The following is a 25,304-nucleotide window of genomic DNA, read 5'->3' on the forward strand; positions in this document are numbered from 1 at the left end:
GAGGCGAGTTCGAGCGGATGCTCAACTGCAAACTGACAATCACTGTCTTAGCCCACGGTGAATTATGAGCCGATAATCCACGGTTGCCGCGCGGAATTTACGCGCGTTTATCCTACACCGGAGTTTTTTCATCCTATGCATCCGCGCGATCCAGGTGAGAAAAGCTGAGTCGCAAAAGTGAGAATCATCCTACGAACAGAAGTACGTTACGAAGATGTATAATACAGATTTTTATTTTTATATAAACTAAATACAAAAAAGAAAGTAAGCGTTCAAGAACGATGTCTCTTTCTCTATTCAATGTTCTAATAATTATTCGTGACGATAAAATTAGTATCTTGTTTATATGGTACGAATATTTCTTTAAACTTTTTGACACTTTTTAAAGGTTAAAGAATATAAAACTTGGTCGGAAGAGTTGACTCGTTGCAAACAATAAATCTAACGATATACTTCACGACTCATAATTACGGTAAGTAACTGCACGATCGATGAGGCATTAAAATCTTTGCGCGAAACCTACAAATCTTACGATTGTTTGAAAATATATACCTAGCAAGTACTTCGCTTGCATACTTTGAAAGCAAAGCCTAAAATTTCGCCGCAATTTTATCTTACAAAATCGCTATAGAATTTATGTTCACAAATTGGAAGGAAATCTTCCTCTTAGTAAGCGGACCTTCAGATGGCAGCATCGGGCGGATAAAACCTTCCTCAAACATCGAAGAACCCGTATTCGAGGACACGAATGCATCGGAGAAGAGCGAATCTGCATTCGAGTGTGACACAGGCGACGTGAAACAACTACTCGTTACGGTGCGCCCCGTCGGTAACTCGAGAGCTCAACGATATCGACTGTAGCTTATTAGGAAAACAAACTAGTCCTTTCCCAGGGGGAAAACTAAAAATTTAACAATTCGCTAACTTTTCGAATAATTTTGGCAGTCGAATTTCTCGGGAACTAACGCCCAACTTTAGTCCGGGAACTTTAGGCTCAAAATTTGGGATTTCATACGCGAAATGCCTGCATCGAAGGGTACAATTTTTAAGAGCGAAATTATCGAAAACTAGAAGAAAGATTCGATCAGAGGGCGTGAAAAGTGAGATAAGTATTTATCGTGCGATCTAATACGCCACGTTCGAAGCGTTACATTTGCAAAATAAAACATTGTCTCTGGAATACCTGATATAGGATGAAAGATGCGAGATATAAGACTTAGAAAATGAGATAAGATATAGGATTTGAGACGAGTGATCTAAACAACGACATGTATTTCTTTCCTGGAAGAAATGTCAACGTGCGAAAAGAACGGATACAAGACTTCCCTCTTTCGTCTCGTATGTCTTATTTCGATCTTCTATGTGGCTAACGAAGAGAGAAGAACAAAGAGAGCAGGGTAGGAACGAAATGAGGTGAGCTGGCGCCTGGCTAGGTCGCGAATTAGCGGCGTTTAAAAGGGAGGACCCAAAGCTTCCTTCTCCTCCTTCTGCTGTTTTTTTCTTTTTCGCGTATTCATTCTCTTCCGCGCCCCAACCCATCGGCCGGCGTCTCGAGTTTAAACTATACTACTAACTAATAGCAGGCCTAGAGTGTGTTTCTACAACGTGGGCACACTGTACGCCGCTACCCAGCCAGTTTACCTAATCGTCGGCCAGCAAAAAAGAGAGGTTGCGCACCGCCCTAACCACAGGCCATGAGCCCGCGGGCACCAGTTCCTCTCGCCTTCCTGAATGCGCGCGTTCCGTCTTCCCGAAATGTCGGGGCCACCTTCCTTTTCCTGAAATTTATTATTACGCGTTTAATCGTTCGTGCGAATGAAGGCCGCGCAGTCACACGGTGCTCGTCAACGGACGCATCGTCTTAAGGGACCGTCGCGTTTAGATTTATCTCGTGATTCTTCGGTTTTTCGTTTGAGATCCAGGATCGACGGACATTTTTCGTGGAAAACGAAACGTAACGGGAAAGCGACAAAGTCGGACAGATTCGATCCCTGATTACGATCCTTCAAACGCCGAAGCATCGACTAGTCGAACCGAAATCGCGTTTACGGACAACGCGTAGAGGTGACCGGTGACTCCTGGAATTCTGCGAGATCGCCTGTGGGACTTTGGAGGTCGCGAGGGCCCTATGACCCTTAGATAAGGCTCACGCCCTAATAAGAGGGTACACGAAAGGAAACGGTGAGGGAACCGTGGCCAGCTTCTCTTCTTCTTCGTCTCCCTGTTGGCCGCAAATCGTAGCTCGGGGCTTCGCCCGGACCCAGCGAGATCTAATCCACCCGAGAGATCTGTGGTTAACGTTTTAAGGCACCGAGGGTGGACCCCAGGGGCCCTCACGACATTCCACCGTGCTAACTCCCACAATTGCGAGCTCGCTATAAAACCGCTACCCCGAAATCGTCGTCCAGTGCCGCCCCCTTTGCTAACGTTTCGTTGCTAGACCGACCATTCACCCTCGAGTCGCAAGTCCATCTATTGGAGCAAGGTATAACGACCTCGACAAGGTATCGTAGATAATTTCGGTAAAATATAATATTTCGTTTAATAAGTTATTCGTTGAACAAAGAACGAAATTTCCGTGGGAATCGTATATATCTTCTTAGTTTTATCGAATATTCTTTTCGACTAGTAGCGTCGATTTGGCAGAGAACATTTTTTTTGGCGGATAGTCGGAAGTCGAATCGACCCGTTCTATTTTCTAAGAATTTCCAAATTCCAAGTGTCGCTTAATTTGCCTATTTAACTTAAAAAACCGCAAAAGATAAACGTACGACTTACGAGACAGCTTATCGACAGACTAATATTGTTACATAGTTGGTAGATTATTGCGCGGAAGATCCAAGGTCAATACTCCCGGTTCGTCCCTTTTAAGAAGAAGAAACGAAACGTTTCTTCGCTTTTTAGGGTGATTTTAGCGTTGCGGTTAGGAAGTCGCTGGAAACTCTTGTTTCATGGCGTGCGCAATTCCGAAGAAAGCAACTCCCAGTGGAGACAACGAGGGCAGACGATGTTGCCGTTAATGAAAGAGAAAAATGACACTGGGATCGAAATTTCGGGCTATTTGGAAGTAGCAAGCGTTTTTATCCTGGAATTCGAGGATTGTGGGAACCACCGAAGCTGCTCTAATTTCGGAAGCATCGGTCGGTTTAATCGCTTGAAATACCGCGATTTCTTCTTATGCACTTGAAACGAGTATGTCGCGTCTTGATAACATTAGAAGAAAAACCGGATCGACGTCTTTCAATAAACTTTGCAACGCTTTTTACGTTAGTTAATAATATTTCATACACATTTCGTACATAGCGTAGTTATAAATGCAATCAATTGTACATATGTCGAGTAGAAATTAAGTCGCGCAAGATCGTTCGAGATATGCGACATTCACGGTGTTGTTAAAAAGTGACTTCAAAATACTTTTCGCAGATAAATAACAGCGACGATGAATTTATCAGATACCGGTGGAAGGGTCGTCTCGGCGATTGCCGCTAATATCGTTATGCATACAAAGTCGTGTCTAAATCGACTGATCGCAGGAAGCGATAAACACCGTTGCAGATCAGTAGGCGTTCCTCAAGTTGAATCGCAATCTGTCGCGTGATACACGTGTATGATAAAGTTACAACTTCGCCCAGAGCGTATCGCTGGTACTTATCAATTATTTGGAACTAACAGAGGCTCGAACTTCGCTTCTCAAATTTGGTAATTTACCCCCGCCCCCCGAACCGATCCAAAAATCTTCGAAGTCTTTGTGGAAATTTTTTACGTTTAAAAGAGTTTCGTTGTTGTTAAAATAATTTAGATATCGTTACTTGTAAAATATTGCCATTTAAGGGATAAGAACTACGCGAATAGCAATTTCTAACTTTTCCATAAATCGTATCGCAATGTTAGGAAATTTCGCCTGACGTTCGGCCCAATCAGACAAATTGCTTCGTTCTATCGCTCTCGTCAAAAACTAAATACCCAGGAATCGAGAGTTTTGGAGGCGTTCCCAAATCAGGGGACTGTCCTCGATTAGAAAAAACGATTAGTCTTCTCCGTGGGACAAGTCACGGTGGACTTGCCGCGATACCGAGAACCGTAATGCTGTGATTATTGTAATTAAATGGCCCCCGAAGGCATCGGTAAAGGGTACGAGAAGAACCTCTTCCATCCATCTCGCATCCTTTCTCTTCCATCAAATACATAGTATTTCTGTCCTCCTTTCTTCCAGCCTCTTCTCTCTTTGTTTCGGCTACCTGCATCCTGATGTATCTCTTCTGTATCCTTTCTTTCATTCGAACCTTATCGAGGATTTCGACAAGGTTGCAATTATCCTTCACACTCTGCTCGATGATCGTGGATAGACAAATCGTTATGATTGCGAAATTGCGGGGAAAAAGCAACGATATTTGTCGATGGCGGTGCAGTTTTCGTAAGATCTCTACCTTGAGAAGGAGAAAACCGAGATTAAGTTTCTTATAACGCAAGCATATTTTCTTTCTATTTTTACCTTTATTCCCTAACAACGCGGTCCCTCGATTTATATAAGCCGTAAATGCGCCCTCCCGATTGTATCTATTATACGTCCCTGGAAGAAGGAAATTGATACCGAAAATATTAATTAATCCGGTCGGAAAAGAGAAGACCGATCGCACACAATGACTCAAAGTTATCGCGATGATCGAGAAACATGTATGTAGGTCAGTTGGCACTGTTTACTCGATTTTTCATTAGGTATACTTTATCGTCCCGGAGGGGTGCGAGAATTAATTAAAGTTAAACAAGGCTAACTGCCAAGCAAGCAGGTTAACTGCCGACAGTTGTCGGGAAAACGTGATATTTCGACAAGTGGAGAATGTGCGAAGGTCGACAAAGTACACAGTGAGTGGTGAAAAGAGGTCGCGACAGGGGACGTGTCGTTCCTCCTTCTTTCGCTAAATTCTCGGCCAGAACATTGAAAAAGCGTATGGTGGCGCACACACGATTGCCATTTTATTATAACTATGGAAAGAATTTGAAAACGTTCGCGTTTTCCAAAAATTGTTACATTAATCTCTAAATGTAAATTATACGACGATAAACGAATTATCTTATTCTTTGTGACAGAGTAATATTCTATATCTACATCTATATTCTGCCATAGTATATAGCATATAGTGACTTAACTTTATTACTTCGAATTATTTTTCAAGTATACGCGGTACGATCAAACTTTTTCTGCAGAAATTGCTCGGTATCGATAATGTACGGGTTCCGAATAAAATAGTATTTTGTAGAACGTGTACTCGAGAAAATGATAAAGCGATACGATTCGTTCTTTACATACAAATACGCTATTACGTGCTTCGTTCGTGCGAGGCACATACAACTTTAGCGAATCAACGATTCGTATCGACAACGCTCGATTAAAGGAATGTATCAGTTGACTTTTGTACAAATTAAAATCCATATTTATCGATTAAATATATCGTAGTGTATAAAATATGTAAGATATACAGCTTGAAAAACCCGCTTAAAAAGATATAAAAGAAAAAACAGAACGCAACGGAATAACGGGTAATCAAAATATCAGGTTGTCATTTTCTTCCAATTGATCTCTATTTTCAATCGATAACAATAATATTTAAATATACATTAGAATAGACTAGGGCGACAGTATCCTATTTATTTTTTGGTATAACTACGCGTTAGCACGCTCGTCCATTCGCAATATCCGAACGTTTCGATTACCGAAATCGGAACACCGACAGTATCGTTATGCATTGAGGAGAAGGGAAGATACACAAAAAACCAATTGGCAAAAATACAACTACGAAAGAAATTTCAACGAGAATAATAATCGACTCTCTTTCTCTCTCTCTCTCTACACCTTTTCGCGTTGGAGTTACTTCAACTACCACCATTCGCAGATATAATCTTGTATTTTATCGCGAATCCTTAATTAAAAGAGTACTTCAAACACTTCCGCTATTCTCGCAATTTCCTTAAAAAAACACCTCAAAGACACCTACAAAAATCTCCGGTATATCTTGCGCAAAGTGTAACTCGTTCGCTTGCACCGTACAAAGTCGTGGGCAGATTTGAAAAACCAAAAATCTCTGTTGCAACCCTCGCGCGAGTTTATTTACAACGGTCTTAAATTAATGGTAACGCGTTGGAATCACCGGCGAGGGAGCTTTCCAGCCATTAGGTAAGAGGCCCGAAGGAATACGTATCGCGACAACCGTGTCGCGATCGTGTCAGGTATATAAACTATACGTGTACGTAGAAGACGTGGGTGGTCCAGAGGGCGAGAAGCGGGACGGACGTCTTTTTCTTTCCTAGATCAAACGAGAGAAAGGCGAAGAAGCAGACACGCAGGTGAAGAGGGGGGAACAATCTTTGGGACTATTTACAGGGCAATGGTGAGAAGAAAGGTGGCGCGCAGGCAACTACCGGGATGTGTCCCTTTCGGTTTATCTGATCGAGAATTCCTAATTTTAAGAGAGAAAAATACGGGCGGTGGCGCAGAGGGTATACACACAGGTCAGGAAACTCGATTTACGTCTGGATAGAGGAAGAACACCTTGCGGCTTCCTAGGACAGATTCTTGTCTGCCCTTGCAGTAACCAATTACTTTGACGCCTCCAGAGAGATATACCACCGACGCCTCCTTATTCACGACCTGAAAACACACGTACGTTTCACTGATCGTTCCAACGGTTAGGATTTCCCTTTCTCCGAGCTGGCTTGTCGCGTGTGATTTATTTTTCAATCTCGTTTAATCGTAATTTCATCGTTTCGATGCTTCTGGAAAACATCGGTATTAAAACGTATAGAAACGTGCACTTAATTTGCCGAGTGTTCGATCGATCTTTGGTTAAATGTAAAATTTGTATAATCGTGAAAGGTAGAAACAAAGATAGAATCTACCAGAGATACTACCTATTCTTAACGCAATTACATGCTGTTAAAGCCACAAAGAAGAAGTTACATGTTTTCCAAATACTCCTCATCGTAAACAATAAATAAGTAAAAGAAGTACAAACTATGTCTAATCACGATACATACGCCTTCGAGCAATTAGCTACTATTTTACAGTTAAATATAGGTACACCCTTATTTACAAATAACAGGAGAAAGAAAGACAAGGATAAGCTTCAGCCGTTCTTTCCCCTTCGCAACACACACGAAATTTAATCGAATAACTTAAGCGCAGAAACTATATTTACAACGTGACGTACAAATACATTTGTAACGAACGTGTTTCGACCGGGAATCGCGATCGATCCTGGCGAAAATATGTAATTTAGCCTTCTTGCAATGAATTATTTTCGGTGTCGCGATACTTGCGATAGTCGAAATTATGTTTCAGTAATAATAGGGAAATTTTATGCCGAAGTCCGAACGAAACACGTTGTACATTTCGTGAAAGAAACAGATCGGCGGTAAAAAAAAAAAAAACATAAGAGGAATCGAAAAAGCGGATAGTTTAACGCCTCATAATATCTTCTATACTAAAGCCTAATTTAGGAGCGGTGGTGCTGGTCCTTTGAATCGGGACCAGGCTGGTCACCCTTTCCGCCATTTGTCTAACGGTCGCGGAAGCGTCGATCTTCGATTCCGATGCGACCGGAGCTTCCACTCTCAAATCTTGCGGCACGTCCGTGTGCGTGAGAAGATGCGTTTTCAGGTTGCTTCTTTGGTTGAAGCTTCTCGCGCAAACTGGACATTTGTGCGGCGATTCCTCCATGTGCAGGATCTTGTGAACAGCCAGAGTCCTGCTCTGACAAAATCCTTTTCCGCATTCGCTGCACTTGAAGGGTTTCTCCTTGCTATGAATATATCTGAAAAAGAAAAACAACTCGTTTTTCTATTATCCTGTCGCTTTCTTCCATTTTTTTTCTCTCTTAGAGGAAAGCGACGCGGCTATTGACAGGGCCGAGTCTTAGTCGAATATCGCAGTGACCAAACCCTAATTACGATTGTTATTGAGATTCGCTGATCGATTACGATCGAGTTCGTTTGAAGCGTTCCGCTTCGAGATAAGCTTGTCGGGAACTGATAAGTGTTACAGCTATACTTGGCAGATGTTCTTGCGTCAAGGTCCGTAGAAAAACGATACTCGAAGTTTGGGCTATTCCGATTGGAGGATCAGCGCGAAAAGACGAGGAGAAGCTAATTGTTCGTGATGTAGAAAAATTCTACGATACCGTCATCGGTGTTTGTATATGTTTCTCTGCCGTATTGCAAGATGCCGCGCTAACGTCGCTATACGCATCGATGCAGAAACGAATTTGCAGGAGCGAGGTAACGAAACGCTACTGTACGTAGCTGGGAATAAAAATTTGTACGAGGTATTAATTACACAGCGACAACTAAATTTGTTTGAAAATGTGCATGTATTTCATACTTCGTACAATCTTACGTAACAAATATCATTGTACATCCAATTCGTACACTGAAAATCCACCTCGTATTTTCAAATTCAACGGGACAAAAGATTCACTTGCAACGAACGCCACCATACCAAGTTATTCTTAATACGGTACTTGTGAAAAATCGCGTTTGCGGCAAACTCACCGATGATCTCTCAGATGATCCTGCCTGCGAAAGGCTTTCCCACAGATGTCACAAGAGTACGGTCTCTCGTCCGTGTGAGTTCTCTCGTGAATCAGCAGATTGTAGCTCTTGGTAAACTGTCTGTTGCAGAATTTGCAGATAAACTGCTTCTTCGGTCTTTGACCGGGCAACCTTCTCGCAAGGAACGAAGCGGGAGGCGGTACCGGAAGCGCTGGATGTACGCCCTGATGACCTTGTTGGTGATAAGAATGGGGAGACGTAGTCTGCGGGCAACAACCCCTGACAGCCAGTAGCGCGGCACCTCTCAGCCAATTATCGAGAAACGCTGCCTGGTAACTCTGTCCCGTCGAATGTTGTTGTCCGAATCGTGCGCTCAGTTGCTGAGACCTGATCCACCTGGGCGACGTGATTTGCAACTGTTGCTGCTGGTGCATCGGTCTGTCCAACGTGGGCGGTGTATGCGGCGGCGTCAACGGTTCCATCTTGGTCTCCATCGTTCAACGAAACTCACGAAAACAATCGGTCATACACAGAAAACAACAATCCTTCCCCCTCGAACTGTCTGTTAAACGTCGATCACGCTAGTTCCTCCGTACGATATCGATGTCTTTTACATCGATTTCGGTGCCCGAAAGTTCTTGTAACATATCCAACGAACGTGCGGCCTGCGTTGCGCGTTTCTTCACGATGTTCTGTACTGTTACTTCGCTACAAAAAAAGGAAGACAACGTTAGCTCGAGAGTCGACGCGATACTAAATGCCAACAGACAGTCGTCGAGGTTCCAGTTCAGGATCGGTGGTTACCTGGCGCCAAGGAGACACGGTGGCTCCTCCTACCGTACTCCGAACGTTGGATACGCCGGTTGGCGGCTCGACTTCCACAGGGGCGGAGCTTCCGGGTCAGGGTGACCCCTCCGGGCGTCGCGACGCCAGTCCAGTCGTACTCCTAACGTCCCGCGTCACTCACACACCGAAGACAACTACACGGCATCACGCCGCCACCGGGCGTCCGGTTCGCGCTGCCGCTTTTACACTCCCCGTAGGGGGATGCGCGCACCCGCGGCACCCGCGATAATCACAGCGACTTTAATTGATCGTTAACGTGGTTAAACCTACGGAACGAACGCAGATATACGCGTACAGATCGTTCTTTTCACGCTTTTGTCCCTCGTGGATGGCCGATCGCGCTGGTTATTTCGTTTAAATGAAACATTCGCAAAATGGCTATTCGAGTAGCGTCGTCGGTTCGCTAAGAATTCTTCGGCCAATCTGTTTGTAATATATCACGCGTCTCTCGCACTCTTGCCGTCTTTCTCTCCATAATCGAAATAAGATAATCGAAATAAGATAATCGAAAACCTGCAAGCCGCGTTTCCAAATCTTAACTGTTAGTCGTCGCGTGTGTCGTTTATTCCCCTTTCGACCACAACTCGTGCCATTCTTCGATCTCTCGCGATTCTTGGCAATATCGGTCTTCCATTCGCCATTGCGTCATTAATTCCAGATATTTTGCATGCCAATGTTAACCGAATACTAGAAAAGAGGAAGTATTTCTGCCAACTGTCGACAACCAATACAATTTCTCGCACGTTCAAGAGTTTTAAACAATAACAAACAAGGATCTGCGATTCGTTCGAGAATATTCGAGAAATTCTGGTTGGATTAACGGTGGAATGTGTCACGTGTGGTTGTGACATCTGGATAATATCGGCCGTAAAAGAGCTAAGATAAGAAGAAGGTGATTACCGATTTCGCTATAAATTTAAATAGACGATCCTAAAAATGAACGCGCCTGACGCGTTTTAAATTTCATTTTATTCGCTAATATATTTACGGTTCAAAAGCATCTAACTGGATATTTATTTTACAGAAAATCACGTTTCAATATGTGTCCAAATGCCGTTAAAAATTTTTAAACGCGTTGGTCAATATTTTGCGAACGCTAACGCGCAGTTCATTCGTTACAACAATTCATCGGAACGGAATACAACGCGCGGAGTCAAAATTCTGCGAAAACTCGTACGAGAGATGCGCTTTGCGACGAAAAAATCTGTGCACGTGATTGAAAACGAAATCCCATTGTCAAGCATTTGTAATTTTCCATGTATTCGTATGCAGCTACTTGTTTTACGGTTTACACCCTCCCTTTGGTTTTGCATATTTTTTTTAACCGATTTATCCTAAAATTTCCGAAACAAGATCGCAGATCTGCAATAATACCTTTATAAAAATGGAATATATTTCGTACAAAATTAAAAGAGTGTCAATTTTTTTTGGTTTACCAAGAGAATAATTCTACAGCGTATATATGCAACGTGAACGATCATCTTTTGCAAACGCATAGTCTCCTCCTTTCTTTTTTTTTTCTTCCTCGATCGTTCATCGGTATCTACGATCAATTCCTCGGAGAAATTTATACATATAATTAATATTGATAATATTCTTGTATATTAGCTTTCCGAATTATATCGTTACTTTTCCGAATTATTTTGAACCGCGTGTTCGCACGATCTTTGCAAATTTGCCGATATAATATTGGCCGAAGAAGAAACGAAAGTCGACATTCAGCACCGCCTGAAGTTCTCGTAGGCGGTACGCTATTATCGATAAGAATACGTGGTAAATCGGCCTTATCGATTTATGACGGTACAGACAGCATGACACCGACGTACAAATACGTTGACGACGCATTCACGGGATTAGAACGAATCTCTTGACACTCATCCACGGTGCTGGCGCATCTACCAATCCTTTCAGATCCATCCCCTTTGTACCTACCGACGCGATCGTGCAACAGAACCGTCGATATGACTCAAAAGTTAGCGAATTTCTCGTAATCCACTTGTCCTTATCGGTCAAAGTTAATTTTTTATTTAACTCGAAGGAGAAAGCTCGTCGTTCGTTCTACGAATCGTGACTCTGTCGATCTTATCGACGAAACGTTTTACGCGCTTCGATCTGTACGTAACTTGTGTAACGTAGAAGTTCGCGTTTCTTTGTCTTTACCTTTTTTTCTTTTTTTTTTTTTTTTTTGTAATTGGATTGCAATTTCAGTCTTTCTTTATTTCTCTGCCACTTGGATACCTCGTTTAACATTTCAACCCCTCGACTTGGCTCGAAAAGGCTGCACGTATCGCGAAGCAACCACCTGCAGCCTAGCGTACAAAACGTTTTTCCACGGATGCAGGACGCAAGATCTAGAATCTAGGCGGTGCATCGCCCAAAGGGAATAGCGGTGAAGAGGGGAGGGCGAGGGGGAAAGGTGGACAAAGAACACTTGGAAACTTACCTCTCGTATAATTCCGCAAAATGTTTAGCATACAAAGACAAATATAATGGTCCCCGAGATGAGGTTGCGACGAGATCACGGGCCTCAGGCGGGGATGGTTAATTCAGTTTCAAGCTCCATCAGCCAGACACATCCCACTCCCTGCCTCTGCATCCCCGTTGCCGACCTCTCGTCATCCCCTGAACGTCTTTGTACGTCGCCGTCGTTACTCTTTCTCTCTTCTATTACGCGCCTTCTCGTTCCTCGTTGTTAAGTCTACTGATATGTAAATATAAACCTCTTCATTTGACGTTTCACTCGCGTTTGTTTAATAATTACGACAGACGCTCGCTATTACGTTACGGCCGTGATAGAATTTAAATCGTAGTCGTACGATAATCTCGAATACCGTTACAAATTTCGCTCTAACATGGTTGCCAATATTTGTATCTATCCTATCGTTAAATAATCTCTGTTGAATCGATTCACGCGCTCTCCCCCCTGTCGTTGCTTTCAGATTTGAAAAGTTAGCTTTATTATATCGAAACTTTCGTTTTCCATCTCGGTCGAGCGCAGTCTTTATTCCTGCCTCTGCCTTCTTCAGAAGGAAGATAACGTTAAGCAATGGTTCCGATAGTGATAAACAGTTCCGAGCAATCGCAATGTTTGCTCGTATAATCGGAGGTAGACACGCGATGTTGCAAATTTTTATTTATAGTACGATGCATAAGAAGATCAAATACGCTTAATTGTCGGCTTATATTCTTCTACTACGTAACGAGTATCAAGCCACACGTTCGTCGGAATCGAACAGACTGCGTGACTCCACAGGCACGCGGCTCTTCTACTTTATCTGCTTCTTCTTCGCAGCTTCTTTCGAGGCTGAACAACGCTCGAGCCACTCCAATATCAACGCCAAGGGATGACAGACTGTTTGTAACATAACTTTCGAAACTAATCACCATCCAGCCACTAGAGGAAAAAGTTTATCTGGAAACGATACGTATAAGCAACAGGATGGCTTTCTATCGTGCCACGATTTTTTCAACGAACAGAACGCGGTAATTTTGCTTCTAACTAATGAAAGATCGTCGTCGATATATACACCAAAGCTTGGAAAATACTCGACGATTGATTCATATGCGATCAACGATTCTTTAAAAGCGTATGATATCGAACGAAGATCTAACGATTGTTATTTCCATAGAAAACTGTAGCGTACTGAAATATCGATATACTTATCGCGTTTGTAGCCCCGATCGATGCGATGTTGCGGTTAAACACGAAGAGAAACGATACAGTAGGAAAAGGAAAGACTTTTCTAAAGAAGCTTCAAAGCTGTAGGGAAGCTTTCGAACAATCGTAGTTAACGATTATCTCGAACGTTATATAATAATACTTATACAATTACTATCTGTCACTATGTGCAGTAATTTATAAGATTGCGTAATAATTAAAAGTATCTTATCTACTGAAAGTTTCAAGTGGTCTCGAGTAACAGGAACAAGGAGCATTTTTGAGTTCCTTATTTTTCAAGTTCCCAACAACACAGATGTCCCCCACCGTAGGAATCAAGTTACGAGTGAAACACGAAGAAAAGGGTCCCCGTGCGTTCTCTTTGAATGCAGTCTGCTTGTCCGCAGATTTCTTTCTGCTGGCGACGATCCCTGCTCTGCTCTTACTAATTAAACGAGGATTGCCTCGTAATTTATTTGGACCACACCACACGTGTGCTGTACGATGCCAAGGACCTGTCAACTTTCGCGCGACCTTAGCCCTTGACGAAATCCCTTTCGAATTTTCTCGACTGACATTCCAAAACTTTCCCACCAGTCCATCTCTATATTATTCCAGCTTCGACCCAGCTGTGTTTCAAAGTCACTGGAAAATCTCCGCCAGGATAAAACTCAAGCCCTTATTAAACTCTCTTAATCGCCTTCAGGGAGCTTTCGACTGTACGTTTGATCTCTGGTAAATCCCTGTTGGAACCAGTAAGTGTTTGTCGTAAATAGATTGGCACCGTTTCGCACAAAGGGGGAATTCCTGCCAACGAGTATAGTCGAAAGAAATGTTTGCCTGTAAAATATTGGATATTGTTTTAGCAGCAAAGTTTCCATGAAAATCAACGTGGCTCGCCACGCAAAATCAAATTTGTCTAGGTCGCCCCGGAAATCCTTCCAAGTCATTTTCCTCTCTCTTCTCTTTTCAGGTCGTACGTTTTCTTCTTCGTTTCCTCCTCCCTTCCCCGTAGCCCTCTTTCGTATCTTTTCTCCTCCTCTTCATAGCCTCCTTTGTCCCTTCCATTTTTTTTTTCTGTTTCTTTCTTATGTTATCTGGTGAGATTCTTGGATACTTTAAACTCTACCGTTGATTTCGAGGTGATTGGCAGCAACCGAATTCGCAACACGAATCGATGAGGACTCGTCGCTACCCAATCGGATCGGGACACCGAACGTTGTATAATTTTATTGCTAGGTGCGGAGGTGAAAAATTGAGTATAGAGACACCCTTCTTTTTTTTGCCATTTTTCAAGAAAAGAAGCTTCTGGGTTTCCGAGTCGAAATTCTTGTTCAGGTAGCTTCGGGAAGCGAGGACACTGTCTCAGGTTTCTGCTAGCCTCTTCATTCGTATTTAACGGGAAACATAATTAAGGGGCAATCCTCCTTGGAGAAATTTTATGCGCTTAAAGATAGCCATTCATGGCATAATATTACACTACGCTGTGCAATAAACTAAGAGTTGGCAGCAACGGAATGTAAAAGTAATTAATATTATACTCCTCTTGTTCGAGTAATTTCATTAAGATGCTTAGCTTTCCATTTCTATTTTGTACTTATAAAAATAATACGCATAAGTACGCATACCATTGTTTGTGGATTATGGACTACCTTCCGTTTTCCCTAAAAGTTATCTCACGAAATCTTCTTCTACCTTCAAATCCTTGTATGTTAATCGCCTATGGTTCCCCTTGGAAATATTTTGTTTTCCAAGTTCGAAGGATTCCTTTTTTTAATCGATGGATCGAGCAACTGAAAGGCGTCCTTTAGTTAATCCATTTAATTTTGGTAAATTTGGTAATCGATTTTAATTGAAATCCAATAGCAGAGTAGGTGATACTGCTGATAAGCGAATGAAATAAAATTTAAGATACATGCAACAATTTCTGTGCCGCGTGATGTTATCGGAAGTTAACTTACTGTAGCTACATTTCTAGAGAAATAATTATCGTAATTCTGATCTATATACCTACGTACCTTATATGCCGTTAAAATTGAATTAACACATATTTATTGGCCACTGAACTTTGCAATTTGAAGATAAAGAAGGGAATAAAGCGATTATCTTCCTCGCAGAAATGCAGCAAATTCTTGTCATAAATGTCCCTTCTTTATCTAGGAATTACAAACACGCGTATGGAAATTAAAGCAACTTGGGATTGGGAAACGTATTAGTCGATTTAAGTGTTTAGCCTCATTCATAAAGTTGATATGAATAGAACGGTTTAATTCTCTGTAGTTATGATTGCCCTCTATTATTTGCTTGACATTATTATCATATATTATCAGCATAACATTATGCAAATTAAATGTTATTTCGAACACTTATATTTGACGATTAATTGGCTATGGTTAAAGCGTCAATAGATATATAATCCTTCGTTCGCATCGTTACTTTTAAAATAAAATCAACGAGCAGCCGATCGTTTCGACAAAAGCCACCACTTCAACTGTTCGAAAGATGCCAAACACGGAAAGAGGCTACGCGTCGAACTCGTTGGCAGATACGCACGACACGGGGTAATAATTTTTCCGGAATTTCACACGACACCCAAGAAGCTGTCAGAGTGTATTCTCCTCTCGCCAAGCGCCTTCTCTCCTTCGTTTCTCTTTCAAAACGTTTACTGGCGATATCGTCTGCTTAGTCTCAATGGCAGAACAGACGCCCACTGCTTCTGCTCTTCTCGGCTAGGGTGTCATATCGATATGTCTCGTTCCGATAATGTCTGTGTGGCCACATCGTTGGATGTTACGAATGTAACAGCCACGACCGTGACAACGTGCAAGTGTCGCTCTGGAGAGATTTTGTATCTACTCGGAGGGCAGCTTTTATATTTCGTGGGGGCTGCGCGCTCGAGGATTCTCCTTCGATGAGACTTCGATGTTCGCCGGAGGAGCGATCTGTCCTTCTTCTTCTTCTTCTTCTTCTTTCTCTTCTCCCTTGTGTTGATTTTAAGATGTTGCAGCGATCGAAAATACGAGGTGTTGGCAGCGAAATCGCGTGCGCGTTTTTTTAAGCACTTTCGTCAACGTAACGAGACAACCGGTATAGTTCACGGAATAAAGCAGAGAAAACGTTAAAGGAAAAAAGAAGAAAAGAAAAAGAAAGGGACTAAGAGGAACAAACAAAGGAATAAAGAACGATTAAATAGGCAGACAATGCGATTGATGTTGCTCGGTAGTAATTCTGGGGCGATAATTGGATTATCGGTATAATAAAATAGATAATCTATATTTAGGTATATAAATAAAGAAAGCTTGTTATAGGAAGATATTTGTAACATGGTAGGCTGAAGCACCTGAAATCAAAATAGTATCGCGCGATATCTATAAACGTTCAAGACAGTGCTTCCAACCTTCGCTAAATTTTTACAAGATCGTAGAAATCGATGTTTTCACAAGATAATCGTTGCTTATCGAACACTAACGTTTCTTCAGAGCAACATATACTTCGTGGAAATTTCTATTCTTTTATAAAAAAAATCGTCCTTATTTCCTTTGAACTAGAAGCGATTCTCTCGAGTTGCGGTATTTATCTTTTTTTTTTACGACAGTCGCCGATATAAACTTTATTTTTCGAAGCCCTCTACTATTTCCAGATAAACCTTATGTCATGCTACTCTCTCCCTATTTATCAAGATTTGCAATTTCGAGATAAAAACCGATCCTCGCGATTCTTATCGCCACTGTATCAACCACAAAACCTAATCCTACTGTTAAGGAAATAATCGCCTACTGTTTAGGTAACGAAGAAGAGAATAAACCAACGTAAAAGAGAACGATATACCTAACGTGACCTGAACTCTGATCCTTTATACGGCTATACGTAGACATCTAGGACCTTGGCACCTACGAGTGACGCCTGAATCACCTACATTTTACTTCCTCCCGCGTAATCGATCAATTGCTCGCAAAAACGCAGCGAACAAACAAGAAGAAGGGTCGAGGTATTAAGGAATTCTTCAAGATTTCCGCTACGAATCGTCCCTCCTTTCTCATCCTTTTCGAAAGTAACCGAAGCTGAAGCTTTCGCTTGTCATTTACGAAGACGTCTATGTCTACTCACGAGCGGGCGATAAATTAAAGCCCCTTGAGCGTTTCACGCCAAGATTAATTAAGGGAGTTTGTTTTTCTTGGGAAGGATAGCGCGCCTGCGACACTGTGGACGAATTGGATCGTTTGTGTGTCGAGTGGCGAAAGTTTATTTCCACGGAATTACGTCTTACACCCTGCACGCTTCTCCTCGCGCGTCTCCAAAGTCCTCCGAGCTTTCCTGTTCTTTTTCCTTTCTTTTCTCCGTGCCGATTCTTCCTCTTCCCGATAAACGATTCTAAACGGCAGCCTCTATTCGATTCAGGCACCACGCCCTCCTCGGGCTCCTCGTCATTATATTCGATATCGGTATCGATATCGGGTGACTCTGTTTATCGCGCCTTATCGCGTCCATGCTCTTTCGCCGATCGTGCATCCGTGCTACCGTGTTGATATCGGTTTTACTCGAACGATTTTTCTCTTCTTAGAAAATGCCAACTACCGACCGCGACATTGCTGCCTCGCTTATCATCGTCAAACATCGCGACACGATCTTCGAGTTCCTGCGACAAGCTTTTAGTCAATTTACATTAGGAAAAGGAGTTGGAAAGATTCGCGAGAACACGATCCACGTAAACTCCTCGGCATCCCGTCCGATCGTCGTCCTATGCAACCTGCCAGGCGTTCGCGTCGTCGGCGATTTCGGAAAGATCGCGAGACGGAAGAATCGTCGCGAAAGCTGCGGCGGGGAAGGCGAGGTCTAAGGTAAGCGAGGCATTGGCGGCGTGGCACGACGTACGACACCTAGCCGGTGTGTTTCACGATTTTATGCCGGACGTAGTTGAAACGAAGGCACATCAAAGGTGCCGCTATCGGCGCAAAGCCGTTTTATGCTCGCGTGTCATTTCTTTATGTGTGCGCCGTGTACACCGCTGTGTATACGTACCGCTTCCTCACGCACGTGCACGGACACACGCGCGTACCGGTCGACCCGCCTCTGCTTCGAACTGTCCGTGATATATTGTGCCGGCAGATATTGGATCGTATAAATTCCAGCGCGTTTCCAGCGGGGGTGCAACCGGAGAGAGAAGTTCGAGGCCGAGCAATACGTTCGCATATGGGCCGGTTCTTTGCAACCTAACGTCCAAACCCTTCTTTCCGTTCGAGAAATCCCCGTTTCTCTTCGCGCATGTTAATACAAATATAAGATAGCGATACGATAGCGTGCTGTGGCAGCGAGTAGGCCCGAAAACGGCGCGATTCTGAAAATACGTCGGCAAATATCGGATAAAATCCTTTTATACGAGAAACTTGGTTTATTCGAGGAAAGTGATTCGAGACGCTCGCTCGAATCTCGTTAATAAAACTGAAGATAATGCATAAAACAGTAAGAGCAGATGAAAATTGCGTGCTTTCAAAAGATAATGAATTAGAAGTATGGGCGAAACAAGTGGCGTCCATGTGATTGCCTGTGATGGAAATTCTCTACAAAAACCGAACGCGTTATCGCCTAAATCCAGAGCCGTTCGAATGAAATTTTCGATAAAGCGCACTTTCGTTCTTTATTCGCGATGACTGTGTTAAAATATCGACAAGAAAATTACAGCGAAAAACGCGTCCAAGTTATTTTATTATCGGAAAGGCAATAAAATAAGCAATTATACGACCAATCGTTATCAAACGCTTAAAGATCATCTTCGCGCGAATTACCAAGATCAGATATTTCGTCCAATCGTTGCTTTCTTCGATAATTCGCCTGAAACTTTCGTTAACTGTAACGGCCTCTGAAATAAGACGGGGAAGAATCGTGCTAACGAAGATATTCCTCGCGGAAACTCTTCATCGGTTTCTTAGCTTTCACCTGACGTACGATTTTATAAGTAATTTTCTAAGTATTGTTCGTTTCGATTCAGGCAATTTTATCGCAAGTTTCTCGCAACGAGACGAATAAGATTTTCTTAACCGACCTCTCGCCCGTTTTTAAACGCGAAGGACATATTGGCATCGTGGCGACGATAAATCTAGGTTCTACTACGAGGCAATGACATATACAAGGAGTTCGATAAAAGCAAGAACGACAGGCGTGCCTGTTTGCACGTTTTTCCTGTAGTACAAAGTTACAAAACAACGAAGACCGATCGACTATCTCGCTGATCGAATTAGCTCGTGGTTGGTTCAACAAAAAAGAAAGATAAAAGAGGCCTAGAATGTGATAAGGAAACAACATAAAATGATTTATCTTTGTTGCAACATTTAGAGAGGCTGAAAGTATAAATTAAAATATTTTCTTCCGACGAGAAATAATTCCTTGCGGAAGGGACGATAATTTTCGTGCGAATTTTATCGATCGTCCTATCGGATCGATAATCGAATATCGTTAAACCATCGAAGTGTCGCGTGAATAAATGTTTCGTGTAATAAATTTCCATTTTGACGAAACATTTCGAAAGGCTTTTAAACGATAAAATCTACCAACTGTCAGACATCTGGAACTACAATTTGTTCAATTACCGATTGCACTAACGATTTCCTAATTTTCGTTTATCTTTTAATACAACTAACTTATTATTGTTCAGCGTATCGTATATTTGCGACGTTCATCGACCGTTTCGTCGTATGAATATAAAATCCCGATACGAGAAAGCGACGGAATGATCTTTACGCGTAAATGCAAAGATCTCAGCCAACGTTCAATTTGTGCCGCATCACGAGAATCTATGCTTTCGCTACGGACGAATTTCTTCATGGCAGCAAGATACAACAAGACTAAAATAAATATTACAAGGTAATCCACCTTGAGAAAGGACCGGAAGCAACTTCTTCGTTCAATCGTCGTTATCATCGTCTCCTCCTCGCTCCTTCTTCCAGACAGTTCGACGACGCATTAAGATGACTAATTTTTTATTAGTTTATTGCAGAAATTTATATCTCGGTAGAAATATCTACGTGTTCATCCGCGCACACACACACACACACGTTCGACCTGCACAAATAGAAAACCGGTCACCTCGAGTATCGAGGGAATCTTATCGCTGTGCAAAGCGAAGAGGACCACGATGTAGCGGAGTCGTCGTTCGGCACTTTGATGTGGGTGTACACGCCGCGATATTGCGGTAACACGGATTCCTGGAACTGTTTCAACGAAAAAGAGGTCCGACGATCCTTTATTTCCTTAGATAACCGGTAATCGGCTCTGTCGACACCGATGACGTCATAGCTCCCGTTTTGTCCACGATTTCGACTAGATACCGTCTACTTGTATAGTCCATCGGCTTCTTAAAGAATTCACCAAAATACTCGCCATCCTTTTCCATCTGTTCCTCTTTAAATAAATAAGAGATCTTTTCACCTTTTGAAGCTTTCTTCCAGGTACAACCATTTTGAAGGATCTTCGAAATTACTTTCGTTCGATTTATTACACTCTTCTAGTCAAAGATTTATAAATTCAGTAAAAATCTCTCTGTATTTCTCTTTATCGCTAGATTCAAGTAGTTATCTAAATTAAGTAATATTCACTTATTTATAACACTTACTTATACATTATACTTATCTATAATAAGTATTAACTTGTTATAAATAATCAGCCATGTCACTGCGCCACGCCAGAAAAATTACTGAAAATTCTCAACGCGAGAATTTATTGTAATTTTAAGAAATAGATAAAAAAAATAAAAAAAAAATTTCTCTTTATTTAGCTTACTATATTTTGTTTGTTTGTCCGTTTGGATGGAATTTTTGGCGAACGAAACTCCACTCGTTTCCCGAGCTTCTTAAAAAGCTGAGATTTCGAACATACGCGCATTTCCGTCGGCTATACGATGTAATTTCAAAGAATCGACCATTAATTTTATTGGGAATAATTGTCGTCCGATTAGCCGAGGTGAGGTCCGAGAAACAACTTTTCATCCCACAATCGGGTTCGCTGTATTCGTCTTTGGATGACAATTAAAGACTAAAAAGTAACGAATATTATACAGGGTGGTTGATAACTGGTGGTACAAGCGTAAAGGGGATGATCCTACGCGAAAAAAAAGTCGAAAATATAGAATAAAAATTTTTCGTTCGAGGCTTTGTTTTCGAGAAAATCGACTTTGAATTTTCGCTCGGTACGCGTGCCGTACGTTATAACGGATCTCGCTGTAGATCGTTGTCTCGATGGAAAAATAAAAAAAAAAAATTTTTATTCTATATTTTCGACTTCTTTTTTCGCGTAGAATCATCCCCTTTCCGCTTGTACCACCAGTTACCAACCACCCTGTATATAAACTAAAAGAATTAGAAAAGAATGATTTTTATTCGAAGATGTACTAAGTACAGAAATATATTTTTCTTTAATAAGAACCAATTCGAAAAATTTCTCTACTTTCTATATTTGATTATCAATATTTCTGTTTATGTCGTTTTGCTAGTTTTATTTTACACTTTTACTTTGTTACTAGCTTAATCTCGTTACCGGTAGTAATATTTTGAAGTATTTATAATGTCATAATTCGACGATATAAGTGGACGAGTTCGTTTGAAACGGCACGCAGTAGTTTTTTTATCAGTATTTCTCCAGAAAAAGTAGCCCAGCGATCGCTTGGATGTGTTAAAAGCTTTATGTCCGCCATTAACCGAAATGTTGCTTCTGAATAATGTCTGCGTTCAGTTATTCAACGATTTCGACGAGAATTTAATGACTGAATCGAGGCCTCTCATCGGTAGAATCTGTTGAATCTCATGACGCGCTGCTTGTGGATGCGAGAAAGATAATTTCAATGTTACTGTCGTACACGTAACGATGAATTCGAGTCGGTGTAGATCCGTACACGTAGAAATAAACGAAATCATTGTATAAATATAATGCTAAATTCTTCAAACTAATGAAAAGGTTTTACAGAATACTATATTTACGGTTGCAGTACCGTTCCAGTATTTAGTTTATTTTCATATCCTAACTGCTCTCGTCGAAAAAAGACCAAAGAGAAAACACTCCGCTGACCTCACTAAAAAAATAAAATAGTAAAACCCGAAGATGGTATCCCGCTGGGGACAGTCATCCACGTGTTATATGGCAATTAAGCTAGAAAGTTTACCAAATAGCCAGCTGGGTAAATTGTAAAGTACAAATTAAATAATAATAATAATGAACAAAAATCCTAACAAGTCAATGTAAATGACAAAGATATCTCGACAAAAGGCTACTTAAACTTTCACCGAAGAGTTAACTAGATCCTTCGGGAATACCGAGGCTCGAACAATGGACACACCGATGCAGCTGGTTTCGAAAGACCCTTTTTTTTTTAACAGAACGTATCTCGAATTCGACGATAGAACGAAAGCTACCGCAGTAAAATAAAAGGTTAAAAACATATGTGTGGTTGCTGCATGTCGCGTTGTATCTGGATCGTGTCACTCGACGGTGCGGTAAAATACGAAGAAGAAGAGACTGTCGAACGCACGGTGGCCGCATCGTGGTATTTTTTAAATTGTTAAACAGCGAGACTCGATCGCTGCCTGCATCTTCTTTGAAAATTCGGTAACAGATACAATGTAAGAGTTAACAACCACTAAAACCCTAGCCAATTACTTGACACGACGAATCAGATCCGCGGACTAAAAAGACAATACCCTTTAGATTTAAGCATTAGATTCGACTAGAATCAAACATACTATAAACTCTTACAGTACCGCGCCAAAATAATTGACTTATAATTCTCAATGAGAATCGATGGTAAAAAGTCTACCAAATAAAAAAAAAAAAAAATCCTGGAATTCCAACAGATTCTCGTCCCGAAAAACACGACACGCCTCGTCGTTAAAGAACATCAGTGAAATTCGGCCAAAACGATTCGATTGAAACATTTGAAACGGAGAAACATGGCATACGCAGCTGTTACCTTCCCAGGTTGCAAGACCTTGAGGAACTACTGCAATGGTCAAAGAAGCCACCCGCCGGCAACCGTTTTAATGAATATAAGTAATTTCGCAAACAGGAATTATGCCATCGTAAACGGTCTGCAACGACCTCGTAAATATGAAAGTTTCTGGCACCGAGCTACTCTTTGCCCTTTTCCGTCGTATTAGCCACTTTTTCTTTGGGTCGTTGCTGTTTACTGCAACGATCCCTGGTCGAAGAAGTCGAGAAGAAACGAGACAAGATGTCAAGAGCGCGACGAGAAAGAAGAGAAACGGTAGAGGGGAAAAGGCGGGGGTACTAGGACATAAAGAAACAGAAATGGGTATCTCCGGCCCTATTATAGGGTCCATAAAACACCTTCCTAGGCGCGTGGCTCCAAGGACGAAGTGGCAGACTTCCCTGCTTTTATTTTCCTCTCCTTTCGTTGTCGAGAGGTCGTGTGCTGTGCTCGAAATGTAAGTAGCTTCGAAAAGACGTGTCAAATATTTCTTTGTTTTATGACGGAAAGAAAATCGTAGAAGTCGTGAAAGCTTTCTTGAGCTGGGAATTTGGATTTTGAATTTTTTGTATGTATAGTAATCGTATAGTATATGTAGTAAGCGAATTTTTAGCAATTATCGAAGAAAAAGATTCGAATGGTTTCCTTTTAGGAAGAACTTGAGCAAAAGTCGATTACGATAGAATCTGGACAATTCGTGAATCGTTAAATATTGCACGGTACAGGGAACAAATGGATCACGGAATATCGGCCATTCTTGCCGTTTTCTGTAAAGGATTCACGGCACGCGAACAGCACAGATACTCGGAGGGATGACATCGTCCGTCCAAGGATCTCGAGAATAATCGCTGCTGTCCCTGAATTCAGGGACACGGTCGCGTGGCGTTGACGAATTTCTTTAGTGCCTTCGTAATACCTATCCAACGGTGTCCTTCTAAAGATTCACCGATTCGATCCTACTGTCATCTCCAAGCCAGAGAACAACTACCGTGCAGCTTAAGCAAAAACTTGTGCCTCTACCAAATATTTTATGATTTGAAAATCACTTCGGCAAATGACGTTTATCGTGCGATCTGAGAACATTTTTTCTTTTATTCGTTCGACGAGATCGAACGATTCCGATCGATTCCACGAGAGAATTCGGTCTAAGAACGTTATTGATTCTGTCGTTGCACAAAAATCAAGACAAGGAGATCGCGTGGGAATCAAGAAGATTCAAGAAGTCGTTTAGACTCAAAACTTTATCCTATTCTCGAGAATCTACAGCCTCTCACAGCCGTGAGAGGAACATTTGCAAGAAATACGTACAAAGTGTAGACAAAATAGCGATCAAACTTGAAAAAAAGACGCGTCATCGAAAGTCAAAAAGCTTATCGCGAATCTTTATCAGAAGAAGAAATTGAACTTTTGATTGGCACGAGCGAGAGCGTAACGCCGGAATATAGATTACCGAAGCTTCGGTTTTGTCGCTGGTGCGCGCATGGCCAAATACACAAATAAGAAATATACACGTGAAAATTCCAGAAGACTATCGCGTAGCTGCACAAGGGAAAAAGCACAAAGCTGGGAGACGAGAACGAGACGAGAACGAGAAGAGAAAGAGGAAAGAGAAAAGACAGGAGAGAAAAGAAAGAGAGGAGAGGCAGAGGTATACCGGATTCTCTGATCTCAGCGATTCCATCATCAACGACTCGGGGCCTAGGATGGCAGATAAAAGGCAATTGAATTTAAATCATGAATACGAACGAACCGAGCGAGTAGGAGAGCAACGCGAAGAGGAGAGAGTTTCGGATAGAAGAGGAGAGACTACGTAAGCCCCGACGGCAATCTGGTGGTAGCTTTGTGACGGTAATGGCTTCAACCCCTGGCCTCCAACCCCCGAGGCTTACACCCCTTCTCGTTTACCGGTGAACACGCGACCTACACGCGCACAACTCTCGTCAAAGTCGATTTACCTACGCGTCCAAGCTGTTGGCGGAGCCTCGACCTTTCCAGCCAGTAGGAAAATTCCGATCCCGGTGGTCCTGCCTTTGATTTACTCTCCAACACACCAATGTTTCCGGATACTCGTCGAATGCAACGAAAACAAGAATATTCGAAAATCGAGTACGGGGTAATTGCACTCGAACGAACGTAGATTTGATCCTTTTCAGGATAATCTACAGTTTCTACGGGTTTCATATGGGCATTTTAACGTCAGAGCTGTTTCTCGCGATTGACACAGTATTATTATCCAAATTCCGCGAGATATTCTAATAAATTCTCAATTATCGGTAAACGAAATGC

The 25,304-nt window shown here is 41.9% G+C and overlaps 1 protein-coding gene and 1 long non-coding RNA gene across 3 annotated transcripts in view; one reads left to right on the forward strand and one right to left on the reverse strand.

The window, feature by feature from the left end:
- The window catches only part of LOC143303349 (uncharacterized), an 88,443-nt gene extending 77,663 nt beyond the window's left edge, over positions 1–10,780 (forward strand). The window contains exons 5-6 of one of the 2 annotated variants that reach the window (XR_013059538.1): positions 8,674–10,282; positions 10,415–10,780. This is a non-coding gene — a long non-coding RNA (uncharacterized LOC143303349). Of the gene's footprint in view, positions 1–8,673; positions 10,283–10,414 lie in introns of those variants that run through there. The other variant, XR_013059537.1, reaches the window with a different exon arrangement.
- On the reverse strand, positions 5,564–9,038 carry odd (odd skipped). The gene is made up of 2 exons (XM_033329995.2): positions 8,545–9,038; positions 5,564–7,808 (listed from the first exon to the last, which is right to left on the reverse strand). Exons 1-2 carry the CDS (start codon positions 9,036–9,038, stop codon positions 7,454–7,456), a joined length of 849 nt encoding a protein of 282 aa, XP_033185886.1. The 3' UTR covers positions 5,564–7,453.
- Positions 10,781–25,304: the final 14,524 nt, after the last annotated feature.

This window comes from Bombus vancouverensis, chromosome 11 (assembly GCF_051014615.1).
Source record: "Bombus vancouverensis nearcticus chromosome 11, iyBomVanc1_principal, whole genome shotgun sequence".
Lineage (NCBI taxonomy): Eukaryota > Metazoa > Arthropoda > Insecta > Hymenoptera > Apidae > Bombus > Bombus vancouverensis.

Excerpts from the sequence above, each read along its gene's own strand:
- odd (XM_033329995.2), bottom strand. The coding sequence starts at position 9,038 with ATGGAGACCAAGATGGAACCGTTGACGCCGCCGCATACACCGCCCACG. Across the intron at positions 7,809-8,544 it reads GATCATCTGAGAGATCATCG|ATATATTCATAGCAAGGAGA; the intron begins GTGAGTTTGCCG and ends TTTCTTTTTCAG.